The following is a 25,026-nucleotide window of genomic DNA, read 5'->3' on the forward strand; positions in this document are numbered from 1 at the left end:
TCCATCTAGCCCAGGATCTTGCTTCCAACAGTGGCCAATCCAGGTCACAAGTACGAGGCAGAAACCCAAATAGTAGCAACATTCCATGCTACCAATCCCAGGGCAAGCAGTGCCTTCAACAGCAGACTATGGACTTTTCCTCCAGGAACTTGTCTAAACCTTTTTTAAACCCAGATACGCTAACCGCTGTTACTACATTCTCCGACAAAGAGTTCCAGAGCTTAACTATTCGTTGAGTGAAAAAATAATTGCTCCTATTTGTTTTAAAAGTATTTCCATGTAACTTCATTGAATGTCCCCTAATATTTGTACTTTTTGAAAGAGTAAAAAATTGATTCACTTCTATTCGTTCTACACCACTCAGAATTTTTCAGACATCAATCATATCTCCCCTCAGCTGACTCTTTTCCAAGTTGAAGAGCCCTAACCTCTTTAGCCTTTCTTCATATGAGAGGAGTTCCATCTCCTTTATCATGTTGGTCACTCTTCTTTGAACCTTTTCTAATTCCGCTATATCTTTTTTTAAATACAGCGATCAGAACTGAATACTCAAGGTGAGGTCACACCATGGAGTGATACAGAGGCATTGTAGTATTTTCAGTCTTATTTACTATCCCTTTCCTAATAATTCCTAGCATCCTGTTTGCTTTTTTGGGTGCTGAGACACACTGGGCAGAAGATTTCAGCCTATCATCTATAGCGACACCTAGATCTTTTCTTTGAGTGCTGACCCCCAAGGTGGACCCTCTAGCATCAGGTAATTATGATTTGGATTGTTCTTCCCAATGTGCATCACTTGTACATTTGTCCACATTAAATTTCATCCGCCATTTGGATGCCCAGTCTTCCAATTTCCTAAGGTCTTCCTTTCATTTTCCACAGTCCGCACGTGTTCTAACCACCTTGAATGGTTTTGTGTCATCTGCAAATTTAATCACCTCACTTGTCGTTCTGATTTTCAGATCATTTACAAATATCTTAATTCCTATTGTATGTTGGACTTATTTGATGAAAGTAGCTTCCCCACTTTTTGTTGATGTTTTAAAGGATTGGATAAACAGTGAATTACAAAAGGGCAATTTCCCTAAGGCTTGGGGTGATACTATATTGACACCTGTGCCCCAAAATCCTAAGGGGATAACAGAAATGTCTAATTATATACCAGTGGCTTCTATTCCTCTATTCATCAAATAATGGAAACCTGGGTGGCTAAACAACTTGAAATGTATTTAGATCATTTTATTATATTATATTGTACTCAAGCCAGGTTTGGGAAAGATTTTAGTACAGAGACAGTGTTAGGATCACTTGTGAATCAAAGTATGGGTCAAGATGCTCTTATTATACAATTCGATTTATCAAGCGTATTTGGGGCTCCTTTTACCAAGTGGCAGTAAAAGGGGTCCTGCGATGGTGTCAGCGTGCGGGTTTGCTGCGCACCGAGGCTCCCTTTTACCGCTGCCGGTAAAAGGCTTTCTTGTTAAAGGAAAGAAATTGCTGTGTGGTAAAATTAAACACATGGCCATTTCCTGGGGGACCCCTTATTGCCTCCTATTTAGGAGGTGGTAAAGGCTCCCTCGGTAGCCCAATGGTATCTGGGCAGCATGCGGCACTACTCAATTACTGCCGGGCACGCCCACAGCACTTGAAAATACAAAAATATTTTCTAGCACCAGGAACGGCGTGTGGTGGGGGTCAGAACTACTGCTGGGTTTCCCCGGGAGCCTGACGGTAGAGCCGAATTGCCGCACGGCAAGCCCACAGGAGGCTTGCTGCGCTTTTGTAAAAGGGCCGCTTGATATGGTGGATCATGACGCATTGATTAATATTTTAGTGATTTCAGGGAGGGTATTGGATTGGTTTTATGTTTTGTTTTGAAGTAATGGACATTATAGAGTTAAGATGCAAGGAGTGCTCTCTGAAGCTTGGAGTCCAGGTTGCGGGGTCCCTCAGGGCTTCCCCCTTTCTCCTATTGTTTTTAATGTTTTGATGTATTTATTGGGAAGATATCCGAATCAGTTGCAAGTGGATTCTTTTATATATGCTGATGATATTGCAATAGCGTTTCCTGTGTCTAGGGAAGGTGTTGGCTTTCTGCAAAAAAACTCAAGAATGTGTGGAAATGGTAGATAAATGGATTATATCACATAGGTTAAAGTTGAACAGAAGTAAAACTAAATTTCTTTTATTAGGGAAAAGTAATAATATTCACTCTTTTCAGTCATTTACCATTAACACTGATTTGTTATGAGTTGGATTCAGTAACACGGATCCTGGGTGTTTAGGCAGACAATCAAATTTCTATGCAAAATAAGGTGAATAAAATGTAAAAACATCGCTTTGTTTGCTTAGAAAATTGTGGTTAATTAGGAGGTATTTTGAAAAAACATACCTTCTGACTAATTGTTCAATCTATTGTGCTTTCACAATTAGACTACTGTGATGTAGTTTATTTAGGATGTTCTAAGACTATTTATAGGAAGTTACAAGCAATTCAAAATATAGCATCACGGGTGATTTATGTGGCACAGAGACATGATAGGGTGACTCCATTGCTTTTTAGGTTGCATTGGCTGCCACTGGAGGCCAGAGTTTATTTTAAAGTTTGTACACTTGTATTTACAATTTTATATGGACAAGGCCCTCATTATGTGGCTTCCTCAATTCAATTACTATCAAAGGGTATGAGATTGGAATTACGTCAACAAAATGTTATTCAATTTTCCATCATTTAGGGTTAAGGATAAGAGGACCCTTTTGTCTTCTTTTTCATATCAAGCTGCAGTAATGCAAAATTCACTTCCTTTTGAAATAAGAAGAATACAGGACTATGGGTTGTTTAGAAGGGTTTAAAAATCTTTTTATTCAATAAATTGTTATTGGATATTATGACAAAACAGTGGGTTTTAAACCTGTAAAACTGTATTCATTATTTCTTGAAATGTATTTCTCAAGTTTGGCCAGCAGATGGTACATGTTTATGTTTAAAGCTGTTACAGAGAACTGACCGTTCCTTCTTTAGTGGGTCTTTTACTAAAGGTTAGCTTGAGTTATCTGCAGTAGGTCCCATTTTAATCCTATGGGCCCTGCTGCAGATAACTCAAGCTAATCTTAGTAAAAGACCCCCACAGTTAACACAGATAAGAGGTAACCTGCAGTGATGTGGCCAGCTATTTTTTTAACTTGTTCTGGGCTCTGATTAGCCGAGGAGCTCAAAATTTAGCTAGGATGTACTGGCTTTTTCTCCAGTCTTAGCCAGGGAGAAAAGAGAGAAGGATCTCTTTGCTGAGGCCCTGTGAACAGTTAGATTTGATAACTTGTGAGCAGCTGTATGTCCTGATCTTACCAGGTACTATTTCGATAGTAAACAAATGTTTAGATAGCGTTATAATTAATCCATATTTAGTTACCTGTTATTATGTGCTGTTTTGTTCCATCTGTTTTTATGGTTCACTGTTCAATATTGTTTTCATGACAATAAACATTTTTAGTTTATTACCTCTGCTTCTCTGGACTGACTATGAATCCTGGTGATTTGTGTGTTGGGTCTGTGAGTGCTTTCTGGGAACTTTGGGACCACTGGGAGTGTAGCCCCAGTAACCTAGAAATCACTGGGGATCACTTGAGAGTGAGAGACTCGCCCAGAGGTGGTTGGGACCCAGTCGGTGGGAGGAGGGTGCTAGTGTAGAGCACAAGCGGCAGGTGCAGGCCGACCTGAACTGTGCTGCGGATAGACCATCTAAGAGGCCACGTGGTAGGCCAGGCAGGTGGCTAGACGTTTCATGACAGACCTGTAGGCTGTTTGTTTAGCGTTACAATGATGTTTGTTGTTTTCACTATTTGCTGGGTATGTATTCCCTTGGCAATGTTCTAGCTTCTTTTTGGGTGTTACCCATATTGAACCTGTCCAAGGTAGTTGCGGGATATAAGAGCCAAAATAAGATAAGATAAGATGTCCTGTAGTTACTGTGTATTTCTTAATCTGGAAGCCATTTAACATTTGGATGCATTTTCAAGCCTATAGCAAAAGTCAAAAACAGTATCTCTTGATAAATGGGAGCTATGTTAAAGCCAGAACACAGTAGTTTTATTAGTATTAGTCAAGAATTACATAGTGTTTTTTTTCCCAAAAGAAATCAGTTTTTTTTTATTTTTCTCATATTTGTATTCTCAAAAGTTACTGTGATTTGGGTTTTCAGGACTGTACAGGCAGGAGCAGTGCAAGCTTTCCTCACACACAGAAACACAAACAGACCAGAGAATAGAACACACACACACATGTGCTCGTGTAAGAGAATCAACGCAATTCCCAAAGCCCACTAAAGCATTTTCTGATGTTTTTCCACCCCAATGGGCTTGAACTAGATTTAAACCTTTGCCGTGGAGGTGAAAGACTATGAAGCTCTGTGCCCAACTCCCTGACCCCTCCAGTGCCCCCTCATTTCATACAGCTTCAATTATCTTTCAGATGCTTGCCAATTAGCACATCATCTATTATTCAGAGGAGAAGGCTCAGAGTGACACCTGGCACCTTTCCTGGTCCTGCAGGGCTTTTTGCTGTGGAGTACCTTTAATTCTGGCATGCTGCCAATCAGTTCATAGGGGATCTTCACATCTGGTTTACTTGTATAATCGAGTGGAACAAGCTGAGGCGCCAAGTCACGATACCTGTAAAACAGTCTAGCGTTGTGAGGAGAAAAAAAATGCCAGGTTTTAGATTATGCATTTATGTCTTTACAATTCATGAAAGAGAAAAGATCAGTGCTGGCATTAGGGGAGTGTACATGGGGTGCAAACAGGGCAATTGCCCTGGCTCCCATGATACAGGGGGCCCTAAGCCTGTATGAAGCTGAAGAAGACACAGCCTATTGGTGGGCTTTCAGGCCCTGTTCCAAATTTCTACCCCAGGCCCCGGAAGATTGGAGGTGGCCAATGTAACGCCCATTTTTAAAAAAGGTTCCAGGGGAGATCCGGGAAATTATAGACCGGTGAGTCTGACGTCGGTGCCGGGGAAAATGGTAGAGGCTATTATTAAAAACAAAATTGCAGAGCACATCCGAGGACATGGATTACTGAGACCAAGTCAGCACGGCTTTGTGGGGGGAAATCTTGCCTGACCAATTCAATTCTTTAAAGGAGTAAACAAACATGTGGACAAAGGGGAGCCGGTTGATATTGTGTATCTGGATTTTCAAAAGGCGTTTGACAAGGTACCTCATGAAAGGCTACAGAGGAAATTGGAGGGTCATGGGATAGGAGGAAAAGTCCTATTGTGGATTAAAAACTGGTTGAAGGATAGGAAACAGAGAGTGGGGTTAAATGGAGAAGGGTAGTTAGTGGGGTTCCTCAGGGGTCTGTGCTAGGACCGCTGCTTTTTAATATATTTATAAATGATTTAGAGATGGGTGTAACTAGCAAGGTAATTAAATTTGCTGATGACACAAAGTTATTCAAAGTCGTTTGTGAAAAATTACAGAAGGACCTTACGAGAGTGGGAGACTGGGCGTCTAAATGGCAGATGACGTTTAATGTGAGCAAGTGCAAGGTGATGCATGTGGGAAAAAGAACCCGAATTATAGCTACGTCATGCAAGGTTCCACGTTAGGAGTTACGGACCAGGAAAAGGATCTGGGTGTCGTCATCGATAATAAGCTGAAACCTTCTGCTCAGTGTGCTGCTGCGGCTCGGAAAGCGAATAGAATGTTGGGTATTATTAGGAAAGGTATGGAAAACAGGTGTGAGGATGTTATAATGCCATTATATCGCTCCATGGTGCGACCGCACCTTGAGTATTGTGTTCAATTCTGGTCACCGCATCTCAAGAAAGATATAGTGGAATTGGAAAAGGTGCAGCGAAGGGCGACTAAAATGATAGCGGGGATGGGACGACTTCCCTATAAAGAAAGACTAAGGAGGCTAGGGCTTTTCAGCTTGGAGAATAGACAGCTGAGGGGAGACATGATAGAGGTATATAAAATAATGAGTGGAGTGGAACAGGTGGATGTGAAGCGTCTGTTCACGCTTTCCAAAAATACTAGGACTAGGGGGCATGCGATGAAACTACAGTGTAGTAAATTTAAAACAAATCGGAGAAAGGTTTTCTTCACCCAATGCGTAATTAAACTCTGGAATTCGTTGCCGGAGAACGTGGTGAAGGCGGTTAGCTTGGCAGAGTTTAAAAGGGGGTTGGACAGTTTCCTAAAGGACAAGCCCATAAACCACTACTAAATGGACTTGGGAAAAATCCACAATTCCAGGAATAACATGTATAGAATGTTTGTACGTTTGGGAAGCTTGCCAGGTGCCCTTGGCCTGGATTGGCCACTGTCGTGGACAGGATGCTGGGCTCGATGGACCCTTGGTCTTTTCCCAGTGTGGCAGTACTTATGTACTTATGTTTAACACTGGCTCTGAAAAAGATGGTATTCAAGTTACAAACTGACTGCAAGGCTCAAGGCTTTGCCAATTCAGTCTCCCATGATGCGTGGCTTTTTTAGGAAACTTTTCTGCATAAAATGCAACTGGATCTGGTTCTCAACCAGTGTTTGTGTCATGAGTACCCGGGAGGTGTGTCATAGTGCCAGCACACAGAGCAGCTTTTTTAAAAATCTGTTTCCTGCTTTTTTTATGGCTTCCTCTCCTCTCCCACCACAGATCCAGCACCTTTGCCTTCCCTCCCTGCGAGTCCAGTACCTCTCTTCACCTCCCCCTCTCCCCCCCCCCCCCCCGAGTCTAGTATGTCTTCCTCATCCTTCCTCAGCGCCTCCCCAGAACACAAAAACCTGTAAGTCCTTTGCAGGTGCTGGCAGCGGCAGCTGTAACAGGCTGCTGGACTGACCTGATCCTTCCCATTGCAGCATCCCATTCCCACCCCTGTAATATAACTTCCTGTTTATGCAATGGTGGAGTGCTGCAGAGGGAAAGATATGAATTTTTGTGCACTGGGGAGACGCTGAGAGAGGACAAGGAAGACGTATTAGGCTCATGGGGGGAGGTAATGGACTCACAAGGTGGAGGCAAGGGAGAGTTGCTGGACCCATGGGGAGAACATGGATGAAGGCAGAGGGAAAGGTGCTAGACATATGGGGGAGAAGGACAGGAGAGATTCTAGATTTTGGTTGAGGGAACAGCAGAGAGAGGAGGGACTTGTCAAACTATGAGGGGGTGGGGATCTGGGGAGAGGAGGACATATCAAACTGTGGAAGGTGGGAGGCAGGGAAGGAAAGTACTGGACTCATGGGGAGGAGATAGGGGAAGGGAGAGGTTCTGGGCCCATGGAGAAAGGCAGAGAAAGAGTTGCCGGATGTGTGAGAAACAGGAGAGATGCCAGATCTTGGCTGAGGGAAGAGGGGAGATAGGAGGGATATATCCCATCCCTCCATGGTCTGACATCTCAGACCATAGGCTAGGGAGGGGGGGGACATGTCAGATTGTGGAGGGTGGGGGATAAGAAGAGAGGTACATGCCATACTGTGGGAGTGCAGGCTGAGGAGAGGGGGCATGTTAGATTATGGGGGCTGGAGGAAATGTCAGACCATGGAGGGAGGGGGAGAGTAAGTATGAAAGAGAGATGCTGGATTGCAGGAGTAGGGGCTACACAAACTCCAATGCTGTGGTGCTCCATCCCGGGAAGTGGTAAACCACACTTAGCAGGCTTTCATTTCCGGTGCTTGGTTTGCCATCTACACAAACCAGGAATGAGCAAGGCATTGGAATTTATGTAGCCACATCTCCTGCTGACCTTCCCCTCTGAGCTGCTGCCATGCTGAACACTGAAGCTGCATTTTTTTGGTGTTGGTGGTGGTGTGGAGGGAGGAAAAGGGGACACAGAGCTGCTGGGCCATAAGTGGCAAGGGGAGAGAGGGGGCATATGGAGTTGCTGCACCATAGGGGAGGAGGGGAAGGGAGAGTGGACAGGGAATTGCTGGATCATAAGGGGGAAGGGGGAGAAAGGGGACAGGGAGTGCTGGACCATAGGTGTGGAGGGGAAGGAGAGGGGACAATAAAATGCTATACCATGGGGTAGAGGAGATAGAGAGAGGGGACAGGGAGATGCTGGACTGTAGGGGTGAAGAAGAGAGAAGGGTGGGTAGGACAAGGATATGGGCTACAAGTGTGGGTGAAGAAAGAGAGGAAATGAGCTATGAGTGTAGGAAGAAAGAGGGAGCGGAGATACTTGGTATGGTGGAGCCATGTGGGAGAGACCATGGGGAGATGAGTGAGAAGAGGATGATGAGTACAGTGTGTAGAAGTGTAGTAATAGGAAGCAAGTGAAAGAGGACAGAATAGGAGGCCAGGGAAGGAATGAGACAGGAGAACTAGAGGGTGAGAGGAGAAGATGGAAAAGTTGATAGGTAAGTGAAATATAGATAGAGGACTGAAGAGTGAGAGGATGAAATTTGAGTGGGTAGATAGAAAAAAGAGAAAAAGAGGAAATATTTCAGAGACAGATGTATTGAGGGAATAGAAGAAGATAAAAAGAAAATGGAGAAAGGACAAATGACAGCATCTAGTGGAAAGACAGCAGAAGACAGACAAGAAAGCAGAAAAGAGAAACTGGGACCAAAATGCTCAGAAAAAAAATAAAATGCCCAGACAACAAAGGTAGGAAAAAAGTGTTTTATTTTGCAATTATTAGGTGGAATAGGTTAGCTTTGGGAAATGTACATCACAGATGACTTTGTATTTTGTTGGAAATGCATTTCTATTTTTAATTTCTCCCATATTGTGGTATATGACTAGTTTGACTTCTTGGGCTTCCCAGTTCAATTTTTGTCTTCAAATTTGTATTTAAAATTTGTGATCCTTTGTTCTGTATTTGGTGAGAGTCTGTGCAACTGTCCCCGACACCTTCAAGCACGCCGTTGTCACACCTCTCCTCAAAAAACCTTCACTTGACCCTACCTGCCCCTCCAACTACCGCCCCATTTCTCTTTTACCCTTCCTTTCCAACATACTTGAGCGCGCCGTTCATAGCCGCTGCCTTGATTTTCTCTCCTCTCACGCCATCCTCGATCCACTTCAATCCGGTTTTCGCCCTCTGCACTCGACTGAAACGGCACTCTCTAAAGTTTGCAATGACCTGCTCCTGGCCAAATCCAGAGGTCACTACTCCATCCTCATCCTCCTCGATCTTTCCGCCGCGTTTGACACTGTCAATCATGACTTACTTCTTGCCACGCTGTCCTCCTTTGGGTTGCAAGGCCCTGTCCTCTCCTGGTTCTCCTCTTATCTCTCCCACCGCACCTTCAGGGTACACTCCCATGGATCTTCCTCCACTCCCATCCCACTATCTGTTGGAGTTCCCCAGGGTTCTGTCCTTGGACCCCTTCTCTTCTCAATCTACACCTCTTCCCTGGGCTCGCTGATCTCGTCTCATGGTTTTCAGTATCATCTTTATGCTGATGACACCCAGCTATACCTCTCCACACCTGACATCACTGCGGAGACTCAGGCCAAGGTATCGGCCTGTTTATCCGACATTGCTGCATGGATGTCCAACCGCCACCTGAAGCTGAACATGTCCAAGACCAAGCTCCTTGTCTTTCCTCCTAAACCCACTTCTCCTCTTCCTCCACTCTCTATCTCTGTTGATAACACCCTCATCCTCCCCGTCCCATCTGCCCGCAACCTCGGAGTCACCTTTGACTCCTCCCTCTCCTTCTCTGCGCATATCCAACAGACTGCCAAGACCGATCGCTTCTTCCTCCTCAATATCAGCAAAATTCGCCCTTTCCTCTCTGAGCATACCACCAGAATTCTCGTCCATGCTCTCATTACCTCTCGCCTCGATTACTGCAACTTACTCCTCACCGGCCTCCCACTCGGCCATCTATCCCCCCTTCAATCCGTTCAGAACGCTGCTGCACGTCTTATATTCCGCCAAAATCGATATACTCATACCACCCCTCTCCTTAAATCACTTCATTGGCTTCCAATCAGATATCGCATACAATTCAAGCTCCTCCTCCTTACCTACAAATGCACTCAGTCTGCGGCTCCTCACTACCTCTCCACCCTCATCTCCCCCTATGTTCCCGCCCGCAACCTCCGCTCACAGGACAAAGCCCTTCTCTCAGTACCCTTCTCCACTACTGCCAACTCCAGGCTCCGCTCATTCTGCCTTGCCTCACCCTATGCCTGGAATAATCTTCCTTTACCCATACGCCATGCCCCCTCCCTACCCATCTTCAAATCTCTGCTTAAAACTCACCTCTTCAATGCTGCCTTTGGCGCCTAACCACTCGAGAAATATAAAATACCCCAATCTATCCACCCTATCAGATTAACTGTTCACTCGTCCTCTAGATTGTTCACTTGTCTTTAGTTTGTTCTCTTGTCTTTTAGATTGTAAGCTCTTTGAGCAGGGACTGTCCTTCTATGTTTGAATTGTACAGCGCTGCGTAACCCTAGTAGCGCTTTAGAAATGATTGTTGTTGTTGTGCATTCTGTTTGCATGTAGTTTATGTGTAGAACTCTAGCAGTCCCATTTGTTCTGTTTTACTAGTAGTAGGTGTATTGGTGTTTTAGGGTCCCATGTAATATTGTAGTGCTGCCTATTTATAGGAGGAGTTCATGTTTGAATTATAGGAATTAATGCTACATTAGGTTTGCTACATGTATATTAAGAGTTTTTCAGGTTTTGTATTATTTCACAGTGTGCCTGGTAGTAGTAATAGTTTTGGGGCTTGCAGATGGTGTATAAATACTATTGAAACAGTGTAAATTCAGTAGTGGAGAGGTTTATATTGCTATTACTCAGATGGCATGAGAATCAGAAAATATATAATTTTTTTGTATGATAAGCTTCTGTGGAGAAAATGTGCTAGTTATAATCTACATCTGTTGTTTGGGGGGGGGGTTGTGAATGCAGGGTATATTTTCATTTAATTCATAAGAACTGCCATATTGTATGAGACTGAAGGTCTGTGAGGGTCATATACAAAGTGTGTCACATATGCAAGCATTGCCCATCAGATGTGTCATGAACCACTGATCTGGAGGTGTATATATATAGATAGATAGACAGACAGATAGATATAGATATATATACACACACACACACTCACAGCTGTAGAAACATGTACACAGTCTAATGCATTTCCATAGGGCTTAAGCCATGCTTTGATTTCTCAGTAGAGTATCACTCAATATAGACTTTGACCGTTACTGGTTTTACTGATGAAGGATCCTTTGTAAAGGTCTAAAACCTTTTGATGAAAGGTTGCACACAGTTGACATGGCAGATAACGATTTCAAACCCACTCAGCCTGCTCCTTCTTTCTACCTGCTGCAATATCACTGCTAGGATCCAAGCTAACTACCTAAATTAACAAGTGACAGGCAGATGGGGTCTCGCCCCTCTGGGTCTCAGACATAAATACAGGTGTTCATGGTGTATAGACCCAGCATCATTTTCAATCTCATAGGGGCCCTTTTACTAAGCCATGGCAAAATCTAGGCTTAGTATGTGCTAACATGGGACCTTCCTATGTGCTAAGCTCAGATTTACCATTCAATAGTGCGTGGGACTTGCAAAAAAATAAGCAGGAATAGTTACCGCCTCCAATGTAGGAGTAGCCTAATGGTTAGTGCAGTGAACTGAGATCCTGGGGAACTGGGTTCAGTTCCCCCTGCAGCTCCTTGTGACCCTGGGCAAGTTACTTAACCCTCCATTGCCCCAGGTACAAAAACTTAGATTGTGAGTCCACTAGGGACAGAGAAAGTACCTGCATATAATGTGTATAGCATGCGTATGTCCTGTAATGCTATAGAAATGATTAGTAGTAGTTGCTATTTGTTCCTGTGTTGTCCATGTTCTCCAGTTAGCACGCACTAATCAGAACATGCGAGCTGGATAACTCTTCTGTGCTCATTCTCCACACATGACATGCCCCCTCTGAAAAATATGTTTAAAAAATAGCTAACCTGCAATTTAGTGCTTGCTAACAGGCAAAATACCATAAAATGCATTTTGCAGTAAGCCTTTTTCCAGTGTAAAGCATGCATTAGCACTTAATATGGTTTAGGAAAAGGGCTCCTATGTGCAGAAGGTGCAAGGCTCACACAAACGATTCAAGAGACCTGTTCAAAGTTCAAGAAGAGCAGATCACAGAATCTGGGTTCTGCGGTGTGGCTTGAAAGCTCTCAGGGTACTTGGAACAATGCCTTACTCCTAGCAATCCGTTGTTTTTTTTTGTTTTTTTGTTACATTTGTACCCCGCACTTTCCCACTCATGGCAGGCTCAATGTGGCTTTTTAAGTTTCAGAATCCTGATTGGTGGGGTGGGTGGAGGGGGGAGGGAAGGAGTGTGTGTGAGATGGTTCCAGATGGAAAATTACTGCCTCTTACAACATATCTTAAGGGGCAGGTTCATGTGGAGGGCTCTGAGGTGGCACTCCTGGCTGCAGTCACACTTTGAGACATCTGTCATCTTCCGCTTGAAGAGCAGGTGGCCGTGTCCTGAGTGGACTCTGCTGCTGGGGAAGAGGGGTGGTCACAGTCTTCAAAATAACATGTATAGAATGTTTGTACGTTTGGGAAGCTCTCCAGGTGCCCTTGGCCTGGATTGGCCGCTGTCGTGGACAGGATGCTGGGCTCGATGGACCCTTGGTCTTTTCCCAGTGTGGCATTACTTATGTACTTATGTAAGAGAGATCAAAGCCAGAACCTCTGCTGGAAGGGGCTTATTGCTGCTGCATGGATACTAGCCTATTGTATCCTGAATAATCAATGTGCTTTTAAGCACATTCATAGTGGGTCTGGATCTACCAAGTCATTGTAAATGGGGAAGGTTGGAGCTATCCATGAATCATGTCCATTTCACAGAGCACATTCACAAATGGCTGGTAGGGCAATATACATCAGACTACCACATTAATACCATGTTAGTGTAGCATATAGGGTTTGATTTAAAGGTTAACACCCAGCATGACAGGCTACTAAAAGCTGCTCATGATTCTTTCTATAACCACTTCACATCTGCCTGGTGTCTTTTTCACAGCTGCTTATTTTTAATCCTTTACTTTCACAGTAACTAAACTTGTCTAGGGAGGACGGTGATGGGTCTAGGTACAAAGTCACAGTTCTTCTCTCCAAGAAGCATTAAAGTGTTCCATTCTGATGACATCATGGTCTGACTCTGCAGAGAGAGAGTCCATGTCAATGCTTCATGCAGCGCTGGTTTGGTTTACCCTTGTTTTGTTTTATATGAAATTAGCATAGATTAAAAATGATCAGAATATAGAAATATGAGCCCCTTCAATTTAACCGCAAACAGGATCAACTTATTTCAGGGCAAACTCATTTCAGAAATGTGATTCAGTCAGTTATTGAAAGTGAGGAGAAACAATGACTGGGAAATTTCCACAGGGTCAGCTCTAAATAATGCATGTCTTATTCCTGCTGAGCTTATGGTCTTGGGCCCTGGCCAGCACATGAAAACTGACACAGAGTTGGGTTTCTTTTCAGAACAAGCCATGCATTTATTGGACATTTTCCCTTCTTGTGTGGCTCTTTTTTTTTTTGTGGCATATTAAAGCCATGAGACCTTGGCAGAGCGGTGCCCAGGTACAGTACAAAATTTAACAGCAAAGTTTATTAATGGAACAAGGTCTGCTAAAGGATCATAAGCGCACCTTTGATTGACCTAAAAATTCCTGCAAAACAGTGGGTAGGATAACCTTGCTGTTTAATACTCCAGCCTCTCCCCTTTAGGCAGACTGCAGGGAACAAGAAGGAAGGGAGAAGAGAACAGAGCAATTGTTTTCTGCTCTAATGCATCCACACCAGCCTCAGCCCTTCCCCTCCTGTATCAACAGGCAGCACCTGGAGAGAAACAGGTGTGAAGGGGCTGTAATCCCAGAACTCCTGATCAAGGGGAAGGCAGCATTAAAGCCGGGCACTACAGCTCAGCACAGGGGTTCTTAATGGAAACATAAAGAAAATATTTTGTTCCCCAATGCAGTAACCAAAAGTATGCAAAAAAAATATGTGTTAACACGGGAGAGAACTCTGGACACGTGCGCACATGGGACTGCCCTAGCAGCAGCTAGATTTAAATGGTTAACGTTTTAAAAAATGCTGACTGCCACCGGCTGAGTATCTATCCCATTGCTAATATATAAGTACATAAATACATAAGTACATAAGTAATGCCACACTGGGAAAAGAACAAGGGTCCATTGAGCCCAGCATCCTGTCCACGACAACGGCCAATCCAGGCCAAGGGCACCTGGCAAGCTTCCCAAACGTACAAATATTCTATACATGTTATTCCTGGAATTGTGGATTTTTCCCAAGTCCATTTAGTAGTGGTTTATGGACTTGTCCTTTAGGAAAAAGTCTAACCCCTTTTTAAACTCTGCTATGCTAACTGCCTTCACCACGTTCTCTGGCAATGAATTCCAGAGTTTAATACAGTTTTCATGTTTTAATTACTATATGTTAGTTTTATCTTTTCTGTCATATCAGAGTTGGTATGATCTTTACTATCGTGTTTGTATTTATTAACAGTCCTTTAATAACTTATGCCTTAATTACATTGAGATTGAAATGAGCTGTGAGCTGATGTCTACCAGAGTCTTTACACAAACAGGGGTCTTTTTACGAAGCTGCGACAAAAGAGGGTCTGCGTTGACATCAGCTTGTGCTTTTGATGCGCATCGAGGCCCCCTTTTACCGCAGTGGGTAAAAGTTAGGTTTTTTTTTTAAAGAAACAGACATGTGGCAAGTGAAGCAGTTGCTGCGTGCTCATTTCGGGTGGGAGCACTTACCGCCATCCATTGAGGTGGCAGTAAGGGCTTCTGCCTACCCCAGCAGTAACCGAGCAGCGCGTGGCACTGCCCGATTACTGCTGGGTACACAATGCCACTACAAAAATACAAAAATTTTGTAGTGGCAGAAATAGTGCGCACTGGGGGTGAGAACTATCGCCAGGCAGTACTTCCCTTTTAGCAAGCGGTAAGTCCGCGTTGTGCTTCCCGCCACTTTGTAAAAGGACCTGACAATTAACTAGTGCACAAAACTCCTGCCAACACGGAGAGGCATTTTTGAAAGAACGACCAGGTTAGAATAGGGACGGCCTGCTCATAACATCCAAAATAAAAACATCCATGGGGGGGGGGGGGGGGGGAAACGCTAGAGGACCTTGGGCGTGATGGACGCATGAACAAGGAGCTCCGTCCCAGGCACATGATTTAACCTACTTTTCCAGTTTCAACACAATTTTTGCATGAAAACCTTCTATCAATATTACTAACAATGTCCTCAGATAAAGCACTCAAACAACAATCTGGTTTCACGTGATCCTCCAGGGCAAAGAGATCGAAATGTGATCCACCTTCACTCAAAAAAAAAATGGCATCATACAGATCAGGAGTGGCAATGATGGAAGCCCTAATGGATGAGCTCAAGCTTGTGAGCTTACATCAAACACTTTGAAACTACTTGTGGTTTAAAAAATTTGCTGGCTGCGCTTTCCACCTCTATGGCTGACTTCCAAATCAGATTAGAGGCTGCTGAGCCAACATCGGAGGCGACAGCTCACAAACTGCAACAACACTTTTTAGAACAACAAATAGAGGACTTAACAAATAGGAGCAGAATAAACAACATAAGAATTCTTGGAGTGCCCGAGCAAGTGGAGGGTTCCGCTATTATTAAATTCCACACCTCATGGCTGATTTCCATCCTGAAATTACTGCCAGACACCATCTTGGATTTTGAAAGTGCTCATCGCTCCCCAGGGAAAATGAGAACAAACACTAAAGGGCCACGACCTATTATAGCAGAATTACTCTGCTGCCCTCAAATTTGATGATACTCTCAACAGCCAAAGTGATTCCATCCTTTTTTGAAGGTAGAAGAATGAATATTGTCCTGGATCGCTCAAAAACGACAGCTCTCAAGAGAACAAAATTCCTGCAAATGCGCCCAAGACTCAAGGACATCGGGGCTAGGTATGGTCTCCAATATCCAGCCCAAATGGCAATCAAACTCAACGATTCCATCCATACTTTTGATTCCCCAGAGGCACTTCAGTCCTTTCTGGACACCAGGGCATCGTTTATTCATTTTACTATACCGTTTCAAATTGTGGTTACAAAACAAAAACGGTTTACATGGTAATGTAAAATCATAATAAAACAATCATAAAAGAACTCCATTGAATAGATAGGAAAGCAAACTAAAACAATCATTCTTAAAAATAGAAAACACTAATTCTTACTAAAACAGCCATTCATAACAAGTACATGAGACACATATAAAGTTTTGCATATTTAATGCTGCCTATCTAATGTTGCCATTTGTCACAAATTATTTTCAAATGTATCCTGGAACAAGTGTGTTTTTAAAAATTTTCGAAACTGAATGTGTGATTCTTCCAGTCTAAGGTGTTTTGGAAGACAGTTCCAAAGAGAAGGGCCCAGAAAGAATGCTGAATTTCTAGTGGACTCCCATCTGGCCTTCTGTGGTGATGGGATGGCTGGATAACTGTATTGGTTATACCTGCATCTAAGTTTGCCACTGTTTGCCTGCTAAAGGTTGACAAATTGCTGTGTTGATATTTGCTGGATGCTTGCTTGTACAAACCGTTGATAATCTTGCATCAGACATTGATTGCAAGTGTTTGCTTTCTTTCTGTTGGCATGATCCATATGATATACCTTTGCAATTACTTACAGAACGGCTTTACTAAGGGACTGTAACACCTTTGCCTGCACCAGACTATGCCTGCTGCCCTGTGCCTCATGTTAAAATTGTTTACATTATGTTAAACTTTGCATTTTTCATTCTCCAACAGTTTTTTTTCTGCTATAAGTCTTCACATTATATCAAGTGCTATTAATGTAATACCAGTCATTTAGACGATATTCAATGCCTGGGAGGACATTCATCCTTTGTTTTATGGGTCCACCCCTGTAATTCTAGGCATCCATCTGTGTATTGTTATTAGGGTTGAGCTTCTTTGCTCTCCATACCCTCAAAATGTTATGGGACATAGCTATTTTCTTTTTATCAGGTAAAAGAGACAAAGCACCACATTTTCATTAGAAATTAATTCTCTTACTTTTTTAATTAAGGTCACTCCCTTTATACTCACTCCTTTATACTGATTTTTGTCAAAGCCTGATTAAGATTACATATAATACATATTCTAGACACCAAGATGATATCTTGGAATATTCAGGACTCAGGCACCCTATAAAAAGGAAGAAGGTTATAATGGCTCTTAAAAACAATGAAAGCTAAGGTAATATTCTTACAGGAAACCCATTTGCCTGAAATTAAACATTTTATCTCTGGTTCCAATTGGATCAATAAATACTGCTTTTCACTAACACTTGGAAAAAAAGGTGGTGTTTGCAACAATTTTCAGTAATGATCTAATTGTTCAAATTAAACAGGAGCTTAAAGATGATGCAGGAAGATGGTTAATACTATACATTCTCATTAATATGAAATTAAGAAATGATCTTAGGGGCCCTTTTACCAAGCTGCGGTTAAAAAGGGCTTTGTGCTATTGGCAGTGGTCATTTTTGCCACATGCTGAGGCTTTTTTTACAGCAGCAGGTAGAAAGGCTACAAAAATACATGGCCATGTGGTAAGATTGCTCTTATCGCGTGGCCATGCCGGGGGGGGGGGGGGGGAGTACTTAATGCCACTCATTGAGGTGGCATTACGGGTTCCTGTGCTAACCCAGAGGTAACTGGGTAGCGCACGGCACCTTCCAGCTCACCCTTACCTACCCAACTGGAGCCTGACTTCCCCAAATTTGATCGACTGCACGCAAGTTCTACCTCGCCCTATTGAAATCCTACAAAGCACCTCCAACCACAAACATTTTAAAAGATACAAAACAAACCCACTCTAAGATCAAAGGATCAAGACCGATCCCTCATACAGATACAACATCAAAAATGTACAATTCCTCGTCTTCCCATTGCCTGTTATTACCTCAATATTAGATCAGTGGGCAACAAAATACCACTCCTAAAAACTGGCTACAGGAACATCAGCCGGGATGCCTCTGTTTAATGGAAACCTGGCTATTCTCTGAAGAAGACCCATGAATTCAAGTACTATCTCCTACAGGATACAAAACTATCACACTGTCCCGGAATGAGAAAAGGAAAGGGGGCATTGCCATCATATACAAAGACATATTCGATGTTTTGCTTACTGACTCACTTCTAACTTCAGATCTAGAGATCATCGCATGCCATCTCAAAGACTCTTTATCACAATGCATACTATATAACAGCCCTCCCAATAAGTGGCCTAAAGCTTACCCTCAATTTTGCGAATTTGTCTCAAAGACCTTAATTGATAGTTCCTATAACCTGCTTCTGGGAGACATTAATGTCCATGTAGAAAACTTGTCAGACACCAGTAGGACTGATCTCTGCGCTTTTCTGTCTTCTCTAAACCATGCAATACCTTCCCCCACACCAACCCACAGCAAGGGCCATCAACTAGATCTGGTCACCTTCAGTGATAATGGAAACACAAACCCGATCGTGCACCATTTCCGGGGGAAAAAGAAAACCCCCTGAAATGGCTTGCACGGCGAGGTTACCGCCGGGTTAGTGCGGGAGCCCTTATCGCCATCTGAATGGGTGGCGACAAGGGATTCCCATCACATGACCAAGCAGTAAGAGCTCTCTCCGCGTGGCCATTTTTTTTTGGGGGGGGGTGGGTTACGGCTGTGGATAAAACGGTCCTGGCACATGGGAAAAATGGCCCCCAATGCTAGCACAAGCCCCTTTTCCCGAAGCTTGGATAAAGAACCCCTTAGTTTTTTTTTATATGTGTTTGCATGTTAAGTGGTGCTTAGATGGCAACTCTGGCTGCATCAACTAAAGGCCAGTGCTGGGCTGGCTTGTCAGGGCCGGTCTTAGGCCGAGGTGACCGAGGCAGCCGCATAGGGCCTCGCACTTAAGGGGGCCCCGCACGGCGTGCCTCAGTCAACCTGAGCCTCCTCCGCTCCATCCCCAGCGCTTTAAATGTACCTCTCTCCACCTCCAACATCTGTGCAGCATCAGTGAAAGCGCTGCCTGTCTGATGTCTCTCCACCAGCCTTCCCTTCGCTCGTTCATTCCCTCTGTGCCCCGCCCTCGAGGAAATGACATCAGAAGAAGGCGGGGCACTGAAGGAACGAACGAGCGAAGGGAAGGCTGGTGGAGAGATGTCAGACAGGCAGCGCTTTCACTGACACTGCGCAGATGTTGGAGGCGGAGCGAGGTAAATTTAAATAGTTGAACTAGAAGAGAGAAGAGGGTGGGCAGGTGGACATGGGAGCGGGAGGGATGGGGAGAGAGGAGCATTGACAAGGATGGACATGGATGGGAGGGCAGGGCCCAAGGAGAGAGGATTAATTGCTGGACATGGGGGGGAGGGAGGAGAATTGCTGGATATGAATAAATGGAGGGGGGCAGAGGAGAGACGAGCATCACTGGACATGGATGGAGGGCAGGGCCCAGGGAGAGAGGAGAAATTGCTGGACATGGAGGGGAGGGCAGGGGAGAGGAGAATTGCTGGATATGGATGGATGGAGGAGGGAAGGGGAGAAAGGAACATCGATGGACAAGGATGGACATGGATGGGAGGACAAGGCCCAGGGAGAGAGGAGAAATTGCTGGACATGGAGGGGAGGGCAGGGGAGAGAGGAGAATTGCTGGATATGGATGGATGGAGGAGGGAAGGGGAGAGAGGAGCATCGATGGACAAGGATGGACATGGATGGGAGGGCAGGGTTCAGGGAGAGAGGAGAAATTGCTGGCCATGGAGGGGAGGGCAGGGGAGAGAGGAGAATTGCTGGATATGGATGGATGGAGGAGGGAAGGGGAGAGAGGAGCATCGATGGACAAGGATGGACATGGATGGGAGGTCAGGGTCCAGGGAGAGAGGAGAAATTGCTGGACATGGAGGGAAGGGCAGGGGAGAGAGGAGAAATGTTGGGCAGGAAAGGAGGGAAGGAAAGACAAAGGAAGGAGATGCACATGGATGAAGGGGAAGGGAGAGAGGAGAAATGCTGGACATGGATGTAGGGGAGGGGAGGAAAGTAGATGCACATGGATGGAGGGGAGTGAGGAGAAATGCTAGATATGGATGGAGGGAAAATTGCTGAATTTAAGGGCTGGATCAGAACACTTTGAAGGCAGATACTAAAACTGGAGAAACGATAGGGACAGGGCTACAGATGGTAGACAGGACACAGGAGGATGGTGAACACAGTGAGAGAACAACTATCAAATGGAAAGAAGACACTGCATAAAACAGAAGACACTGGGACCAAAGCGAATAGAAAAACTAAATGATCAGACAACAAAGGTAGAAAAAAAGTATTTTATTCAGAATTTATTAATTGGAATATGTCAGCTTTTGGAAATGTGCATCTGTGATATTTTGCATGTAAGTTTCAATTTTTCTAGTATTGCTGCATGCTGAGTCTGACTTCATGAGGTAACTTTCCAGTTCAGTATTTTGCCTTCATATCTGTTGTGTCATGTGTTTTTCATGTGTGATCAAGGTGCAGTATCCTGCTAGCGTGTAGTATTTGCAGCCCTTTTTGGTTTTTTTTTTCACGAGGTAGTGTATTGGTGTTTTAGAGCCTGGTGTAATTACAGTTCTGCCTTTCCACGCATAAGGTTGTAGCTCGTCCTGGAATTAGTGCTGTTATTTATTTATTTATTTATTGTGAACATTTATATCCCACGTAAGGTTATGAGTGTGTTTTTACACAAGTTTGTGTATAGTGTTTTGCAGTGGAGAGATTGTGTGTCCACACCTCTGACCCCCCCGGGGTTATGAGAATTGGAACTACTAATTGTAGTGGACTTGAACTGAATAATTTCTGGGGAGGGGGGGTTTCATGATAGCATTGTGCTTATTATTTCAATCAGTTTTTCTGTACAAGTTTAGCTTCATTTGTCTTTATTTGAAATTTAATAAATAAAAAGTGTTCTAAAAATTGAATAATCTTATCAATGGAGTGGAGCTGGGGTAGGGGTGGGGCTAGGGCAGGGGCAGGGCTAGGATGGGGCCCCACCAAATTGGTCTGCACAGGGCCCCGCACTTGCTAAGACTGGCTTTGGTTATTATATTACTGTGAAATAAATAGAAATAAAACAAAACAAAGAAAAGAAAAGAAGATAAAACCCTTTTAATTAGACTAACAATACATTTTTTGGTTAGCCTTCAAAGGCAAATACCTTCTTCTTCAGATCAGAAATGAAACATATTGCTGTCCCATGTTGAAAAGCGGTACAGGAAATACTTTATAAACAATAATTCATTTTCTTTTCACATACTGAATTTGGGGCAGATGAATATAGCAGAGGTAGGTCTATACAGTGCACTGTTTATTGGTGCATATTCTATAAAGGAATATAGGTGTCTACTTTCCCTTATAGAAAACTATCGTAACTAGCTATATATACATATATGCACTACACATGAACATTTTAGTCATAGACCCCCAAATTCTATCGGCACAAATTAGAATTAATTAAAATGTATGTGTATAAATTTAAGCGTGTTTTTTTGCCAGGTACTTGTGACCTGGCTTGGCCACTGCTGGAAACAGGATACTGGGCTCGATGGACTATTGGTCTGACCCAGAATGGCTATTTTTATGTTCTTATGTAAAAAAGAGGGTGCAGAAATGGGAGGGTCATGGGCAGAATCAGGGGCTTTCCTTTCAGTTACTCGCGTAATTATAGAGTAAGGTGGGATCCATGCCTAATTTAGGTACAAGCATTTGCACCACATTTCCATTGGTGTATATGGCCACGTCTAAATGTAATCGCAGTTCCCCGGTGTAAGCACTATTCTGTAATAGGTGCCTAACTTTAAGTGTGGTTTATAGAATAGTGGTGAGTGGGGAGTTTTCTGTGTTGATTTTTTAGGCGCCATATATAGAATTTAGTCCAGAGTGGGCATAAGTGTGCTCACTTAAGTTCTGGAGATAAGTGTGTAACTTATAAGTTATGCATGTAATTGAGCACCCCCCCCCCCCTACACACATTCTGCCCATGTGCCTACCCCCTGTAAAATATGCACACTCCTAGATATGCAACTTATTTGCAGAATAGCGCATAGGCACATATCTGGCATTTTCATACATATGTGTGCACATATTTGTGTATATGTTCGCAATCTGAACATTTAAGTACATAAATGTTAGCACTTGCTATATAGACTTACCCACAGCACACCTTGTCCAGGTATTACAGAAATGCCTCAGACTTACCTGAGAATTTCTTTCCTTGTGAAAAATGTGCAGTCCTGTAAAAGAAGACATTGAAGCAAAAGTTGTGTTTAAAAAAAGCAACAAAAAACCAGCAACAAAGCCGCTGGATAATTCTGGTCTGGTTTTTTGTTTTAATGTCTGGACTTCATATTTTTACTGAAAGTTTAAAAGAAAAATAGAACTATAAAGACATGAATATTTAATATGACTGTGCACAGATATCCCAAGTTAAGAATTGGGATTTTGGCAATTACATAAAAGTGAAAAACAGGATATAATTCTCAGGCATTGAAGAGTTTTGCACTTTAGAATCATGTGCAGAGGGAATAATTGTTAAAACATCAAAAGTACCTAAACTGATGCAAAAATATTAGAGGATGCCTGATCTTCCCTATATTCGTGATGGGTTTCCATGTGGCCAGCAGATGTAGAAAGGAGCCAGTATTACAGAAGCTGAATTTCTGGTTCTTAAGGGATTTGGACCAGTCCTGGCGCACAAATAATTCTCAATAATGTGTTGGCCACTAGATCATACCTTATCTCTGTTTTTATTGTAAACTAGTAAAAAAGGCCCGTTTCAGTTTTTAAGGAAACGGGCGCTAGCATGTTTTCCTCGTAGTGTGTATGTTTGAGAGAGTGTGTGTGTGAGAGTGACTGTGTGAGAGAGAGAGAGTGACTGTGCGAGTGTGTATGTGTGTCAGAGACAGAGACAGATTGGGTGCGATTGTGTCTGTGAGAGAGAGTGTGTATGTCAAAATGACAGTGTGTGCGAGTGCATATTTGAGACACAGCGAGACAGAGAGTTTGCTGAACCCCCTTCCCCTCCCCCCTTTCACCCCTGCCTGAGTTCCTGAAACCCCTCCCACGTCTTCACATGTGAGTTCCAGGACCCCCCTGCCACTTCTTCCCATCCCCCCTCCCCTTCCCACTCCGCCTCTCCCTCCTCTCCGAGTTCCAGGACCCCCTTCCCCCTCCTCCTCCCCTTCTTCCCCTCCCCCCCACCCCCCTGATTCAGGACCCCCCCTCCCCTTCCAGTTCTAAGACCTGCCCCTACCTTTCCAGTTGATTTCCAGGAATCGTCTCCCCCCGTGTCGTTTCAGGACCCCCCTCTGTAATTTCATGACCCCCTTCCCCCCCTGTGTCGGTCATGACCCCCCCTTCCATCCACTGTCGTTTCAGGACCCCCCTCACCACCTCCTGTACGTTTTTACCTCCCGTACACTTCACACAGCCTCTCCTTTCGCTTCTGTTTCAGCACACGAACAGCCGAAACAGAAGCGAAAGAAGGACCCCCTTCCCCCCTCCCCCCCCGTGTTGTTCATGATCTCCCCTTCCCTCCCCTGTCGTTTCAGGACCCCCCTCCCCTCCTTCTGCACATTTTTACCTCCTGAACTGTAGGGACGCCGCTTCACACAGCCTCTTATTTCTCTTCTGTTTCAGCTGTTCGTGTGGTTGGCGGGACCACACGAACAGCAGAAACAGAAGCGATAGAAGAGGCTGTGTGATGCGGATGACATCACTGATCTACTGCCGGAATCAGACCAAGGAGCCACGGTCCCAGGCAGAGACCGAACGTTGGAGGTGAGAATTATTATATAGGATTAACATCCTGCATGTATTTTCTGTCTTGGAAGTCTTTGTAAATCAAACATCTGGGGGGGGGGGGGGGGGGGGAGAGAGAGAGAGAGAGATTTTGGACCAACTGTTCACCATTCGGCATTCTTGCTGGTTATTTTGGCCATGACATGCTAAAGCTTAGCATGTGCTAAATGCCATGGGCTTCTTAACATTTAGCTTTAGTAAAAGAACCCCATAGTACCATAGTAAATGACGACAGATAAAGACCTGTATGGTCCATCCAATCTGCCCAACGAAGTGGCCAGAGTTGTACCTGCTGCTTCGTGTTGATTACGCCCCTCTATGTCCTGTTCAAAATGTGAAGATCATTTAAGTTTTGCTTTGAATTAATCCTCTTTCTATATAGGAATCCTCTATGTTTATCTAATGCATTTTTAAATTTGTTCCCACTGAGAGGATACTCCAGGCATCCGCCACTCTCTCCATGAAAAAGTATTTGCTGATGTTACTCCTAAGCCTACCACAAGTTTTCCACCACTTGCCAAATCATGAACTTGCAGTACCTCACCCCATTCACATCCCAAATCTGCCCTCATGCTGTTTCCTTAAAGCATGCTCATGAGTGCCCGCAGAACATTTTTCAGGACATGAGGGGACAAAACAAGTAAACAACAATGTACAAGAATAAAAACATACAAATAATTATGAAAAAAATCCAGAGTGTTTAGGGGAGCAAATGGCTCCACCTTTACCCCATCCATCCTGGGCACCCATGGGCATCTCCAACTCACCTGATAAGTGTCCAGCTGCTTAGCGGTGAATATGGTTTGTTTGTTACCCATCCTGCATCTAATCCTATGGCTTCCCTGCTTCCTTTTTCAAATGTCTTCCACGTAGCTCTGAATATTGAGATATAAAAAGCTGTGCCAATGGGCACAGGGCAGGATCAGATAACCTGCTCCTTCGCTTCATGGGATTCATTCACAATCATAATAGGTGTATTTCATCAAATCTTTGGGCTGAATGCACTGAGGCTTCCATCCAAGCATCAGTGAGCTGTTCAGGATCACAGTGGTGTATAGTGTTTGAACACACCCACAGCATGTTCAGGGCAAGGTCGTGTTACTCCTTTTTACAAGGTAACTGCAAAGATAGCCTGATTCCTGGAGGTTGCAGATCTGGAAAGTGCAT

The 25,026-nt window shown here is 43.9% G+C and overlaps 1 protein-coding gene across 1 annotated transcript in view; it reads right to left on the reverse strand.

The window, feature by feature from the left end:
- CIB3 (calcium and integrin binding family member 3) overlaps positions 1-24,751 on the reverse strand; it is a 41,046-nt gene extending 16,295 nt beyond the window's left edge. Inside the window, exons 1-3 of the mRNA XM_030218815.1 lie at positions 24,627-24,751; positions 22,258-22,292; positions 4,569-4,680 (exon numbers count right to left, since the gene is read on the reverse strand). Coding sequence (XP_030074675.1) covers positions 4,569-4,680; positions 22,258-22,292; positions 24,627-24,677 — 198 coding nt within the window. The 5' untranslated portion in view covers positions 24,678-24,751. The remainder of the gene's footprint in view (positions 1-4,568; positions 4,681-22,257; positions 22,293-24,626) is intronic.
- Positions 24,752-25,026: the final 275 nt, after the last annotated feature.

Source organism: Microcaecilia unicolor, chromosome 11 (assembly GCF_901765095.1).
Source record: "Microcaecilia unicolor chromosome 11, aMicUni1.1, whole genome shotgun sequence".
Taxonomy (NCBI): Eukaryota; Metazoa; Chordata; class Amphibia; order Gymnophiona; family Siphonopidae; genus Microcaecilia; species Microcaecilia unicolor.